The following is a 14,902-nucleotide window of genomic DNA, read 5'->3' as shown; positions in this document are numbered from 1 at the left end:
ACTGGCACAATTCAAGTAAGATCTGTATATCATTTAGTAGTACTGGTTTTGATGATTTTACTATGGTTATAAGGATGTTGACACTTGGGAAGCTTAGTGAAGAACTTCCCATATTATTTTTCCCATGAGAACTTCCCATGTTTCTCCCAAAAAATCTAATTATTTCAAAGTAAGTTTTTTTTTTTTTAAATGGAACATATTGGGAGAAGACAGAGCCAATCAAATATAGTTAAAATAAAATTGAGTACATATAAAATTTATGTATTTTGTTCATATTAGAAGTCTTAAAAATCTTTGAATTTTTGACACTGATGGTATAAGATTCAATTTCCCCTCATCTTTAACAGCTATCTTCAACGTTACAAAATTCACAAACAGCAGCAAATTCTGAACAAAGCCTTGGGAATAGTCAAAAGTTAAAAATTCCCAGTAGCAAGTCTTCAGTAAACAACCAGTTCAACTGCATTTCGGAGCCTTCACTAAACCAACTTTGGAATCAACCTCCCAAGAGTCAACAGTCTAATTTTCTTACACTACAAAAATAGAAAAGGAAAAGCCAATGTGGCTTTTGGGTTCTTTTTAATAAAGAAGTACACGATCCTGAACCCCTCACACTCAGGAGGGTGAAATGAGTGATTTTGTTAGGAGGTATAATTCCTTTTCGTCTATTCCCAAAGCCATGAGTATTTTCTACATGTAATATGAAAACAAAGACTGGGAAGCAACTACTGAACTTTTTAACATATCAAATTACAAAAAAAAAAAAGAAAGAAAAGTCTTGAATATATATATATCCAACTTGAATTCAACATAGGAAAATCTAAGTAAAATTACTTTTTAAGTTTTCTTTTCTCTGGATTATTTTCCTGCTTGAAAGCAAAATACTAAACAAGCCCAAGGGAACCCTGTAGAAGTTCCACAAGTTAAGGCTAAAAGTGGAAATAGTGAGTGTTGCTCTCCCCTCAGCCGCCCCATTCTGAGGATTCAACACACCCAGGGACTTGGTCAGGGGCTTACCACTAAGCTATACCCTCAGCCCTTTATTTCAAGATAGTGCCTTGCTGAGTTGCTGACACTGATATCAAATCTGTAATACCCCTGCCTCAGCCTCCTCCCCAGTCACTGGGATTATAAGCATGCAGCACACACCCAGCCCATTTCTTACTGGGAAATCTGGCAAATTCAAACTAATGAAAAACCACAAGGATTTCCGTAATTTTGGGGCGGGGAGAAATGTTACTTCAAAAAGCTTGACAGGAATATCCAGAATATTATACTGTGTCCCTGATATGAAAAGTTGTTGCCTGCTAAGTGTTAACTACAATGTTAATTAAAAATCAGCATTGACTTACTTCATTTGCACCCTTGACAATGTAGAAGAGGATAAGTGAGTCACTTAAGGGCAAAAGTGTCGACAAGTATTAAGACCCATTTTCAGAGTTCTCTTAGTACAGATGTTTTTAAACAAACTACCTCTCCAACTTTTTTTTTTTTTTTTTTTGGTGTTGGGGATCAAACCCAGGATTCAGATATGCCAGCAAGTGCTCTCCTCTTCAGCCACATTCCCAACCCCTGAATTGGGACATATTAAGAGCTAAAAAATCTTTAAGGCACAGAAGCCCTTCAAATCTAGGTGAAAAAACAAGAATGAATTAAGTGTTGTATGGTTATAAGTCAATCCAAAGACTTGGGGTTCACTGGAATTTCATTTTTTTAGGACATGAATCCATGTGGAATACTGTCTAAATAAAACATACTTTGGTTTTCTTTTGCCCCCAGAGATGCTTTACCACTTGAGTTATATCCCCAGTCCTATTTATTCATTCATTTATTTAAGTACTGGGGATTGAACTCAGGGGCACTTTACCACTCAGCTACATCCCTAGCCCTTTCAAGAAATGTCTCCATAAGTCACTAAGACTGACTCAAACTTGAACTTGTGACCCTCCTCCTCAGAATCCCAAGTTACTGCAATTACAGGCATGCACCACCAAGCAATAACCCATATTTTAGATTAAACACTTATATCCTTGGATACTGGGTGCTACCACCTCCCCTACTATCACTGGCCAGAGTTTTGTGGAGTTAGTAGTGCCTGGCACCTAATAAACACAGGTATCTGTTGAATGAATGATTTACCAGTGGCTCTATCTTCTCTGGAAAGTATCCAGAAATAAAGCATTATGAATATTGACCCACCATGCTTTGCAGGGGTCATGGTTATATAGCCCTAGGTACAAAGCAAACCTGAACTATTTCCTCAACACAAACTTTCTAAATTAGTTGCTATCTTGCCTCTTAGAACTCCTTATACTCTAAATCTTTCACAACATATAGCAGATTCAAATAATACTAAATGGTACTAAAAGTGATGCTCAACAGGATCTCACGTTTATTGAGAAGTGATTAATGGTAAAAAGAAAGGCAATGCCCTTTCCTCATTGGCTGAACAAGAAACTGAAGAAACATTCACTACACGTTTTACAATATTTTTCTCTTCCAAAATGCATTTCTGAAAACGAGTTTTTACCACTGTTCTTAGCTTTGAAATCAAATTAATCCTGACTTAATCAGTATAATGTACAAGAACAGAACATTTCTTAGGACTCCTAGTACTTTACTTTGAGTAACAAAGGGTCAGAGAAAATGAACCACCCTTAAAGACACAACCTTGGGTAACACTGTTAAATTTCTCCTAGACAAAAATTCTTCATAAAAAATGTTCTTCCAGTTCGGAAGGGAAAAATCAAATTCCCACTTTCTGGGGTGGACACCCAACCTTTGCAACTCAAGTGTTCTCCAAGTGCAAATGTCAAAATGGGAGGAGGAAAGGGTTTAAAAATTAGAGAAAACTGTATGCACTTACGGACTTAAAAATCCGAAAAACATAGTAAAAGACAAAAAAACCAAAGCATTATGCTCTGAAATCACAACCGAAGCCAAAATAAAAGGGACATTTTTCACCTAAACTACCTAGAGGAATTTTTTGTTTACTTTTTTTCTTTTTTTTCTTTTTTTTTTTTTTTCATTTTCCAGTTAAGTCCTATGTCTTTTGTGAAATTCCAATACTTAAACTGCAAGTCTGCAATCGTCTCTGAAGTCAATGAAATTAAGAAAAAAGTCCTAATTCTCTTGAAGGTCAATTTTCCTCTTAGGATATGCAGATGCAACCGTTGCTGCAGTCTGTTCAGAACTGCTTTCTATTTTCCACGACCTTGACGTTCCTATGAAGATAAGAAAAGAATGAAATGATTAGTTAAAACTTATCTGAACATACTTTAAAGTTTATTTCCACAAATAAACTGGCTTTTATTTCTTTTCTGTACAAAGAATTGAACCCAGGGCACTTAAACCACTGAGCCACATCCAACCCTTTTTGAGACAGGGTCTCCCTAAGTTGCCTAGGCTGTCCTTGAATTTGTGATCCTCCTGCCTCAGCCTCCAGAGATGCTGAGATTACAGGCATGTGTTACCACATCCAGCAAACTGACTTATATTTCTTCGATTTTAAACAGATAGCAACACCCAAGCATCCCAATTAATAAAAATTACTTCTCTTTGACTTTACAGTCCATTTTAAAAAAATTCTTTTGTTGTTGTTGGACACAATACCTTTATTTTACTTATTTATTTTTATGTGGTGCTGAGGATTGAACCCAGGGCCTCGCACGCGCTAGGAGAGTGCTCTACCACTGAGCCAAAACCCCAGCCCATTAAAGTCCTATTTTATGACTAAACAGATTCACTTTATTATTATACTTATTTTAGGCTAATTATTAGCCTAACTTCATTCTAATGTAACTTCATCCTAATGGAAGTAACTTCAAATATACACCAGTGGTCTGAAAAGGGAAGCACCATACACAGGACACACAAAATTCTATGCATACTAGAGTCAGATCAACCTACATGGAAATCCTACACTAATCCCAGGGACCTGAACATATTCATGAACTACAAATTTCTTTTCTATAATGTAAAGATAAATACCTCACAGGGTTGTGAAACATTGATGAACAGACTATATAAAGATCTAACTCCATGGTAGGACAAGAAAACCACCCTCATTCCCCCAGGGAGAGCTTAAATAAATTCACTTAGGGATGGGTTTTTAAAAAACTATTATATTTGCGTTTTCCTTGAAAAAAAAAAAACTAAAGGCTTATTTTATTACTCAGAGTTTTTATGAGTCCTTCATAAATTTCATCTAAAAGCCATCTATTGTACACATTACATCACAGTACACTTTTTAAAAAATGAATGGGGCTGGGATTGTAGTTCAGTGGTAGAGCACTTGCCTAGCATGTGTGAGGCACTGGGTTAAAAATAAATAAAGGTATTATGTCCATCTACAACAACAATAGCAACAACAAAAATGAATTGGGAAAAAAAGCCCACAAGCGGAAAATAGGAGTTCACAGACCTTAATTTATACATTTGCTCCCATTTACCCAGAAGTAACTATGATTTGACTGTCAGTTGCTATTCTTTTTTGGTAAAAATCATACTATGACTTAAGTTTCCAAGATCTAGGCACTGTACATATATATTACAGCAATCTTCATAATGACCCTACTTGGACTGTTATTTTTCCTGTTTATTTTTAGCGTGTGAGGGCAATGCTAGGGAATAAACCCAGGAGTACCTTACCGCTGAGCTGTATCCCCAGTCCTTTCCTTTTTTTGTTGTTTTGGTACTAGGAATTTAACCCAGGGGTATTCAACCACGAAACCACAACGCCAGCTGTTTTTTACGTTTTATTTTGAGGCAGGATCTCACTAAATTGCTTAGGGCCTCGCTAAGTCATTAAGGCTGGCCTTGAATTTGCAATCCTCCATCCTTAGTCTCCTGAGTTGGCCTGGTGGTGTGTACGCCAACAAACCTAACACTTTTACCTTTTTTTTTGTGGGGGGGAGAGGGCACGGTTGTAGATGGACACAATACCTTTAGTGGTGCTGAGGATCAAACCCAGTGCTTCACATATGCTAGGCAAGCGCTCTACCACTGAGCCACAACTGCAGCCCACTTTTCATTTTTTGAGAGGAAGGGTCTTGCTAAAATTGATGGGGATGATCTCAATCTTATAATCTTCCTGCCTCACTCTTCCAAACCCTTGGGATTACAGGCCTGTGCCACCACACCCTGCTTATTTTTTATTTCAGAGACAAGAAAATCTAAAACTCAAAGAAATTACTTGCCCAAGGACAAAAAGGAACCAAAATCCATAACCAGGACAACAAGGCTACCAAATCCATGATCTTTCTACATCATTATTACAAATATTTACACAAAAATTAACAAAGAATGAGTCTGTAATGAACTGACTACTACTCTTATTCTATTAATGTTAAAAGGGGGGAAAAAGCAAATTGCTTATTCAGAAAAATAAGTTATGTTTTTGTGATGTCCCACACTTCACATATCCAGATTTCAGAGAAACCAAGATCTGGGATATTATTTTTAAAAGAAATTGCTTTGAAAATATTAGTAATTCACTCATATTCTCCAGTCTGTGGGAATCAATTATCATTCAAATAACAAAATTAATTCAGTCCCACCTAAAAGAATTGAAAAGTTTTGATGTTCCTGGGCAGGAGTATTCATTTTTTCCCCTTTCCTTCCCATATATTCCCCCCCCCAAGTTTCAATAAAGGATATATTATTTATAATAAGAAAATCTGTTATAAAACAATCTTTGGAGTTGGTCAAACTTTCAACAGCACTTTACTTAAAACAAATTCATCTACCTAATTTTATCTTTCATAAACTACAAAGACCTACCACTTACCTAGCCTCTTCTATTACTGCCAACATCTATACACCTTAGGCTTCAAGTATGTTTCTTCATTAAGTCACATCATTATATTTTATTTTGGGGGACTAGGAATTGAACCCCGGGTACGCTTAACCACTGAGCCACATCCCCAGCCCTTTTTATTTTTTGAGACAGGGTCTCACTAAGCTTAGCTTAGGGCCTTACTAAATTGCTTAGGCTGGCTCTGAACTTGCAATCCTCCTGCCTCAGCCTCCTGGGTTTACTGGCATGTGCCATCACATCCAGCTCATTCCTATTGCTTTTTAAAAATGTGGTGATAATGGCCATAATGGTTATGGCTCAGCGGTAGAGCACTCACCTAGCATGTGCGACATCCTGGGTTCAATCCTCAGAACCACAAGAAATAAAAATAAAGCTATTGTGTCCAACTACAACTAAAAAATAAATATTTTTTAAAAATGTGGTGATACTGCAGATTGACCCCAAAGCCTTGAACATGATAGGAAAGTGCCCTAGCCTTGAATCTGTGATTCTCCTACCTCAGCTTCCAGAGTAGCTGAGATTGCAGGCATGGAACACCTGACAATTCCTCAATTTTTACTGCTTTTATTTTCTTTAAGCAAAGACTGTCTTGCTTCTCTCCTTATGTTCTTCAAGGTAAAGTTTCAATCTCTCTTTTCCCTTCTTTTGAGACTTCTTTAAACACTGCAGCTTTCAACATCCTCCTAAATCTGCATCCCCAACTGAAACTGAAATTGCACTGCCATGTTTCATGGGAGGTAGCCACAACTACATCAAAAGCTCCCAGGAAGGGGCCAAGAGTTTAGTTCAGTGGTACCACTTGCCTACCATGTATAAAGTCATAAATTCAATTCTTGGCACCACAAAAAAGCCTCCTAGAAAGCAAAACCCTGGTCTACAAGAAAACCTCACTAACTACTTGTAAGTTTAGCAGAAGATTTAATTGTTAAATAAAATTGTGCCTTGTGCTGGGGGTGTGCCTTGTGTTCAGTGGTAAAACATTTGCCTGGCATGCATGAGGCCCTGGGTTTGATCCCCAGAATAATGAAAAACAAAATTCAGAGCAGTAACTCAGTGGCAGAGCACTTACCTATAGCAGGTAAGGCCGAGTTCAATTCTCAGCACTGCACCCCCACACACACACACACCTTGAAATTGTGCCTTTTTTATTATTTTTTATTGGGTCTTTCTTCTTCATTCTTTTTGGTACCTTTATTATTTTTTTTAATGTGGTGCTGAGGTTTGAACTCAGTGCCTCACACATGCAAGGCAAGCACTCTACCACTGAGCCACAATCCCAGTCCCGAAATTGTGCCTTCTTAATTCAATCTCAAAAATACAGATTAAATTTGCCCCAAATTTTAATGCTAAATTAGAAAACCTAAAACTTTATAATACTGTCTTACAAAGTCCTAAGAAATACATTAAGTTCACCAGTATGCTTTTAATAACAGCATTTAAAATACTTAGTCTCAAGACAGACTTATTGGCACATGTCTATAATCCCAAGCTACTCTGGAGGCTGAGGAAAGAGGATCACAAATTTGAGATCACTCTAGGCAACTTAGAAAGACCATCTCAAAATAAAACAGGCTGGGAATGTAGCTCAGTGATAGTCCCCTAGGTTCAATCCCCAGTACTGCAAAAATATAAAAAGCAAAGTAATTAACATTCATCTCCTTGAAGAATGTAAGGATAGTTAAGCATTCACATCAAATCATCTTGAAAAGTAAATGAATTTAGAATCAGTAAAATAACTGTAAACTTTTCACAATATATTAAGAATGAAATAAGATTTTTTTATTTTTTTTAATATTTATTTTTTAGTTTTCGGCGGACATAACATCTTTGTTTCTTTGTGGTACTAAGGATCGAACCCGGGCCGCACGCATGCCAGGTGAGCGTGCTACCGCTTGAGCCACATCCCCAGCCCCAAGATTTTTTTTAAATATTGTTTTTATTTTTAAGAAAAGCAGATTGGGGCTGGGGATGTGGCTCAAGCGGTAGCGCGCTCGCCTGGCATGCGTGTGGCTCGGGTTCGATCCTCAGCACCACATACCAACAAAGATGTTGTGTCCGCCGAGAACTAAAAAATAAATATTAAAAATTCTCTCTCTCTATCTCTCTCTCTCCTCTCTCACTCTCTCAAAAAAGAAAAAAAAAAAAAAAGAAAAGCAGATTGAGGGGCTGGGGTTGTAACTCAGCTGTACAATACTTGACTAGCACGTGCAAGACCCCACATAAAAATAAATAAAATATAGACATGGTGTTCATCTACAACTAAAAAAACAATATTAAAAAAAAAGCAAACTGAAAAGAGCAAGAATCAATAGGATCCTATTCGAGGGGCCTTCCACTGGCTAAATCTATAATGTAAGTAAACACTTATCACAGTATTATCTGAATCAGTCAAGAATTATCAATAAATGCTAAAACAAAAGGGTGAAACTTTAAGGAGATACAAGTATTTATACAGTCTCAAAATATTTTCCCATCTATTAAAGGAAAAAATATAAAAACTACAGTGGAGAGTTCTATGGATGATACACAAGTGATCAAAGTTAACATTAACAATGACATAAACAGACATTTTGCACTTCTTTACTGATCTAAGGACAATGTCTCTTGAAGTCACTGAAGATTAAAAGACTGAAGAGACATGAAATAAAATGATTCTAAACTAAAATGTATATTACAAAAAAAAAAAAAACTGGCTGGGATTGTGGCTCAGAGGTAGAGACCTTGCCCAACACACATGAGGCACTGGGTTCAATCCTCAGCACCACATAAAAATAAAGTTATTATGTCCACCTATTCCTATAACTGTTATTTAAAAAAAGCCGGGAGTGGTGGCGCATGTCTGTGATCCCAGTGGCTCAGTAGGCTGAGACAGGAAGATTCAAGGCCAGGTTCAGCAACACTGAGGCACTAAGCAACTCAGTGAGAACCTGTCTCTAAATAAAAATAGAAAATAGGGCTGGGGATGTGACTCAGTGGTTGAGTACTCCCAAGTTCAATTTCTGGTACAAAAAAAAAAAAAAACCTCAATAAAACTGGAAGCCATATGCCATAGTGAATGCTAGTAGTTCCAGCTACTCAGGAAGCAGAGGCAGAAGGGTTGCTTGAGACCACGAGCTCCAAGCAAGACCAGCTCAAAAGAACAAAACATGTACAAACACAACACCACAACTGGAAAAAGTGCTAAGAAGCCAGTCATGAGTGTGCACGCCTGTAATCCAAGCAATTTAGGAGGCTGAAACAGGAGGATCACCAGTTCAAAGCCAGCCCCTGCAACTTAGGGAGGCCCTAAGCAACCTCATATGGTTGTCCATTTTTTTTCCCTAAATTTTTCTAGTTGTAGATGAGCACAATACCTTTATTTTGTTTGCTTATTTTTATATGGTGTCAGGGATGGAATCCAGTGCCTCACTCATGCTAGGCAAGGGGCCTAGTTGTCCTTTTCATGGAGAGAACATATCATACACAAAATAAAAAATATCATACAATGTATCATCATCATAGTCACTATGCAGAAGAGCTGTTAAACTTATTCCTCCAGTCTATCTGTAATTATGTATCCTTTGATCAATTTCTCTACCCAATTTTTTGGGGGGGTTACTGGAGACTGAATCTAGGGGTGCTTTACCACTGAACTATATCCCCAGCCAGTTTTGTTTTATGCTTTTTTTTTTTTTTTTGAGATAGTCTCTCTCCAACTCTCCTAAGCCTCAAACTTTAAATTCTCCTGCTTCAGCTTCCTGTATTGCTGGGATTACAGGCATATGCCACCATGCCCGCCCTAATCTTTAAATAAAGATAAATTTAAAGACATTGTACAGCGTTTGCCTAGCTTAATGTGTGGCCCTAGGTTCAATCCCCAGTATCCCTAAGAGGGAGGGGCATTTAAACAAGGAAAATACATTTTTAACACTCAACCTCTGTGCCTATGGCTTAATAACAAGTAATGCCTACTCCTCAAACTACTCACTCCACCTCAGCCCCTTCTTATTTTAAGCCTGATCATAGGGCTGGGGATATGGTTCAATGGTAGAGTGCTTGTTTAGCATGCACAAGGCCTTAGGTTCAACCTTCAGCATTCCCCTGCCTTCCTACCCCAAGAAAAACAAACTTGGTCTCTAGAGAAAATACCATAAAAACCACAATGTGGTAATGTTACTTCAAATTTATACATATAAAAAGCCGATGCCCTTCATTCTAAGTGCATACCTTCTAAGCCCTTCAGTGGATCCCTGAAATGATAGTACTGAGCCCAGTATATAATGTATTTTACCATACACATACAAACCTATGAGAAAGTTTAATTTCTAAATTAGGCACAGTAATAGGCATGAAAACAACTAAAAATAATCATAATAATTCAATATAACAGAAGCTATGTGAATGTGTTCTCTCTAGAATTTTCCTTTTAATGCTTTAAGAACACAGTTGATAACTAATTAGACAAATTAAAAAATAAAGTAAAAAAAAAAAGAGCACAGGTAAATGAAACTGCAGAAAGCAAAGTCACAGATAAGAGAGGAAAACAAGAACCTCTTAGAAATCTGAAAGCTGCCCCCCCACCACCACCAAAGTACTAGGGACTGAACCCAGGAGGCACTCTATCATTGATTTCCATCACAAGCTCTTTTTTCAGAGAGGGTCTTGCTAAGTTGCTCAGGGTGGCCTCAAATTTACAATCCTCCTGCAGTCTCCAGAATAGCTAGAATTACAGGAATTCACCAGTGCCTGACTGAAACTTGAAAGGTTTTAATGTCAATGTATAAAGTTTATACATTTGGTTTTCCTCTATTTAGTCTAATATCCTTTCTTCTTTCTCCTACAATCCCTCTTCCTCCACTTTTTTCCTTTGCAGTGCTGGAACCCAGGGCATTGAGCATGCTAGGCAAGCACTCTACCAGTAAATTATCCCCCACTCTTCCTTCCACTTTTAAATGGACCGTAAAACTGAAGCATATTAATTTATTTCATTTTCTTTTGGGGAGTACTGGGGATTGAACCCAGGATTTCCCACATGTGAGGTAGTGGGAAAAGTACTCTACCAACGAATTACAGCTCTAGTCCTATTTACCTGCCTATCTATTTATCTATTGGTACTAGGAATTGAACCCAGGGACGCTTAGCCACTGAGGCACATCCCCAGTCCTTTTTATTTTATGGCTGAGTCTAAGTTCCTTAGGGTCTCACTACATTGTTGAGGCTGGCCTTGAAATTGCAACCCTCCTGCCTCAGCCTCCCAAATCACTGGGATTACAAGCACATGTCACCGTACCCAGCTCCCTATCCCTTTTTAAAAATACTTTTGGTTACAAAGTCTATTCTTTCATCCCCTCCTGTTTTTCTAGGTGCAGACCAGACGTTCAGTTGGACTTAAGTTCTTGAAACTGAAGAAGCAACAGGATGATGTATACACATTAATTAATTACGTTCCCTACCATCTAATTCTTTTCCAAGATTGCTCATTTGTAGCTCAAATCCAATATACATTTCACTGAAAGGGAAATAAAGGCTGAAAATATTCAGTACCTGAATAAAACTGGCAAGTAATTTCTAAAATGAGAATAAAGGACAAGTTAGGATTTTGTTTTGTTTTCTTTTAGTATAACTAAAAACTAAGTTTTGAAAACACTTATTTCCAAACCAAATGAAATTGTGTGCTAGGCTCTCCACTAAGAGCTGCATTTGAACTGAAACTAATTTCACAACAAAATAATTTCTCAAAACAGTTTGAGAAATTATTACTTTTACTTGTACTATGACTGTATTAGACAATTGTTTTTAATAGTATGTCAAACCCCAACCCACTCCCAGCCCAAGGATACTCTGTAGTTGATAGGTAAATTTATAAGAATGAAGCAATCATTAGAATATACTTTCCATATACGTGAAAATGTTTTTCACTTCAACTCCACTTCTGAATTTTTTCAATCTCACCATCCACAATAATTTCATTAATTACTTCTCAGTTGAACATCGTGAACTCTGCCACATACTTTCTCTGTGCACTCTCCAGTCCTAATATTCCCAGTAGCACTATTAATATCATGTAAAAGTTTTTAAAGAAACTGATGACTGGGCTGGGGTTGTGGCTCAGAGGTAGAGTGCTCGCCTACCATGTGTGAAGCACTGAGTTCGATCCTCAGCACCATATCAAATTAAAGATATTGAATCTACCTATAACTTAAAAAAAAAAAAAAAACTGATGATTAATCCAAACAAACATGTAGAGGGGCATGTGTATGCCCAAATCCTTCATAAAAAGATCTATGTGCAAATACATCTACATTTAACCATCCTAACAATCCAATCCTACCACTCCACACTTTTTTTTTTTTTTTGGCAGGGGGTGGTACTGAGGATTGAACCCAGGGGCACTTAATCACTGAGATATATCCCTAATACCCCTCCGCTTTGGAGATAATGTCTAAATTGCCAAGGCTGGTCTCGAATTTTACAATCCTCCTGTTTCATTGTCCAAATCACTGGTATTACATGTGTACCACAATGCCCAGGCTATAATCTTTTTTAAAAGGACCCATCATACATAATATACTTAAAGGGTCCTCTCCCCACATTCCAAAATTGACCACCTTCTTAAAGCCCCCCAACATTTTTTTTTTTTTAGTACGGGAGATTGAACACAGGGGCACTCAACCACTGAGCCATACACATTCCCAGTCCTATTTTGTATTTTACTTAGAGAGAGGGTCTCACTGAGTACCTTGATTTCGCTGAGGCTGGCTTGGAACTCACAATCCTCTTGCCTTAGCCTCTCAAACCACTGGGATTACAGGCATGCGTCACAAGGCCCACCAGGCCCAGCTAAAAGCCTTTTTCCCCCGAACCCTTTTTTCTTTTTAAAAGTACTGGGAATTGAACACAGGGGGGCTAAGTTGCTTTAGGCCTCACTAAATGGCTGAAGCTTGCCTTAAATTTAAGATTCTTCTTGCCTCAGCCTCCAAAATTCTTGGGATTACAGGTGTGAACCACCATGCCCAGCTTAAAAATCAGCTGTTAACATCACAGTTTGAGCAATTGCAGAATGGCTAGTGACTGTTAAATCTTCTAGTTTAAAATCATCTGACAACTCTAAAAATAGTTAACATGTTTAGCTGAATATTCTAGCACATACCTGTAATCCCAGCTACTCAGGAGGTTAGGGCAGGAAGTCTGAAAGTTCTAGACCAGGAAGTCTGAAAGTTCTAGACCAGCCTGAACAACTTAGTGAGACACTGCTTCAAAATAATAAATAAAAAGGGTCAAGGATATACATCTGTGGTAGAGAACCTAACGAGTTCAATCCCCAATACTGCAGGAAAAAAAAAAAAGATCCTCCTGCCTCAGCCTTCTGAGGAGCAAGGACTGTAGGTGACCAGCTTTAATAATAATTGCTAATCCTATAAGAAATATGTAGGATGCTTACTAGGTAAAATGTAAAATAGTAATTTATTAACTCTTAATGTAAGGCCTGTTTTGTTTTCTTTCCATGTCAGGAATGGAATGAAGACTTCAGACACACTAGGGAAGTGCTCTACTAGTGAGTTATACCTCCAGCCTGGTATCAATATATCTTTTTCTTTTTTAAAAAAATAATTTTTAGTTTTAGGTGGACAGTATCTTTTTTTTTTTTTTTTTGAGAGAGAGAGAGAGAGAGAGAGAGGGAATTTTTTTTCATATTTATTTTTTAGTTTTCAGCAGACACAACATCTTTGTTTGTATGTGGTGCTGAGGCCGCACGCATGCCAGGCAAGGGTGCTACCGCTTGAGCCACATCCCCAGCCCCAATATATTTCTTTCAAACTTTACATATAGCTCAAAAGTTATCTTAAATCTCTAATATTTTTTGAAATTAGTACTCCAAAGCTCTTCTCCAGGTCCATCCTGCTCCCTTCCTCACCCCTTTCTGAGGTCCACTGACCCCAAACAAACTAACTTTTGCCATATATCACTTTGAATTACCCAAGAACTTGTCTGGACGTCAATGCTAGCTATGCCATTAAAGGGAAGTAACCTTGCAGCTTGTGTACAAAATTGAATAAACTTTCCAATTCGATTTTATAGCCTCTCAATGTACATTATCCAGACCATTTGAATTCTTGACGCCCGTAATTAACCACAACCCTTACAACTTTCAGCAAATGGTCATGGAAGTTATAAACAGTAGATCCAATTTGCTCCATTTGGATCTTGTGATGGGAGATTAAAGTACTTCAATAAAGGTTCAAGTTTCAATTAATTATGTTCTCATATGACCACAAAGATCAGACTGGCTTCAGGTACAGAAGATAAGAACCACTGTTTTGTTTGTTTTCTTTTTTTAACCCTATCCTTTGTGATACTAGGGACTGAACCCAAGAGATACTACCACCAGGCTATATCACCAGTCCTTTATTATTTATTTAGAGACAGGGTCTCACTAAATTGCTCAGATTGGCATCAAACTCGCCATCCTCCAGCTTTAGCCTCCCAAGTAGCTGGGATTACAGGCAAATATGGCCACCATGCCTGGGTCCATTAGCTATATTAAGTGGTAAATGTAAAGGAGCATGACAAAAGAGCAAACAGCTTTGGAGCAAAAAAATTCAATCCTACTTGCTAGGAAAGAATCATGAGAAAGTTATTCTTTTTTTAATCTCAGTTTCCTAATTAGACAAAACAATCTTTTTTTTTTTTTTTTTTTTTGGATGATATCGCGATTGAACACATACTCCAGAGCATGCTGGGCAAACATTCTACCACTGAACTATAATTTGACCTGTTTTACAGGATAATTACAAGAAAATGAAGATATATGAGAAGTGCCTTTATACTGATACCCAACAAATATCTAAATAAGGGTAAATACTTCAAGTGTAAAGAGGGAAAAGGCAAGGTAAATACTATATAAAGTATTATATATTAAAAAGACTATATCATAATCAACTGTTTAGGTAAAGATGAGATTTAAAAAAATACCAAAACAATGAGTGGTTTATCAGAAGTGTTGTGCCCTTTAATTTTTTACTTTTTATAATTGGCAATATTTTATAATGACAAATAAAATTTACAATATAATATTTATATAATAAAAGTTCTAAGGGGCAGTGG

The 14,902-nt window shown here is 37.4% G+C and overlaps 1 protein-coding gene across 1 annotated transcript in view; it reads right to left on the bottom strand.

The window, feature by feature from the left end:
• Window positions 1-2,369: 2,369 nt before the first annotated feature.
• The window catches only part of Ythdf2 (YTH N6-methyladenosine RNA binding protein F2), a 35,183-nt gene continuing 22,650 nt past the window's right edge, over window positions 2,370-14,902 (bottom strand). Inside the window, exon 5 of the mRNA XM_026391633.2 lies at window positions 2,370-3,224. Within this exon, the coding sequence (XP_026247418.1) occupies window positions 3,201-3,224 (24 nt within the window). The 3' untranslated portion in view covers window positions 2,370-3,200. The remainder of the gene's footprint in view (window positions 3,225-14,902) is intronic.

Source organism: Urocitellus parryii, chromosome 11 (genome assembly GCF_045843805.1).
Source record: "Urocitellus parryii isolate mUroPar1 chromosome 11, mUroPar1.hap1, whole genome shotgun sequence".
NCBI classification, from domain to species: domain Eukaryota; kingdom Metazoa; phylum Chordata; class Mammalia; order Rodentia; family Sciuridae; genus Urocitellus; species Urocitellus parryii.
The sequence above is the reverse complement of the archived record's forward strand: the minus strand, read 5'-3'. Positions and strand labels throughout refer to the sequence as shown.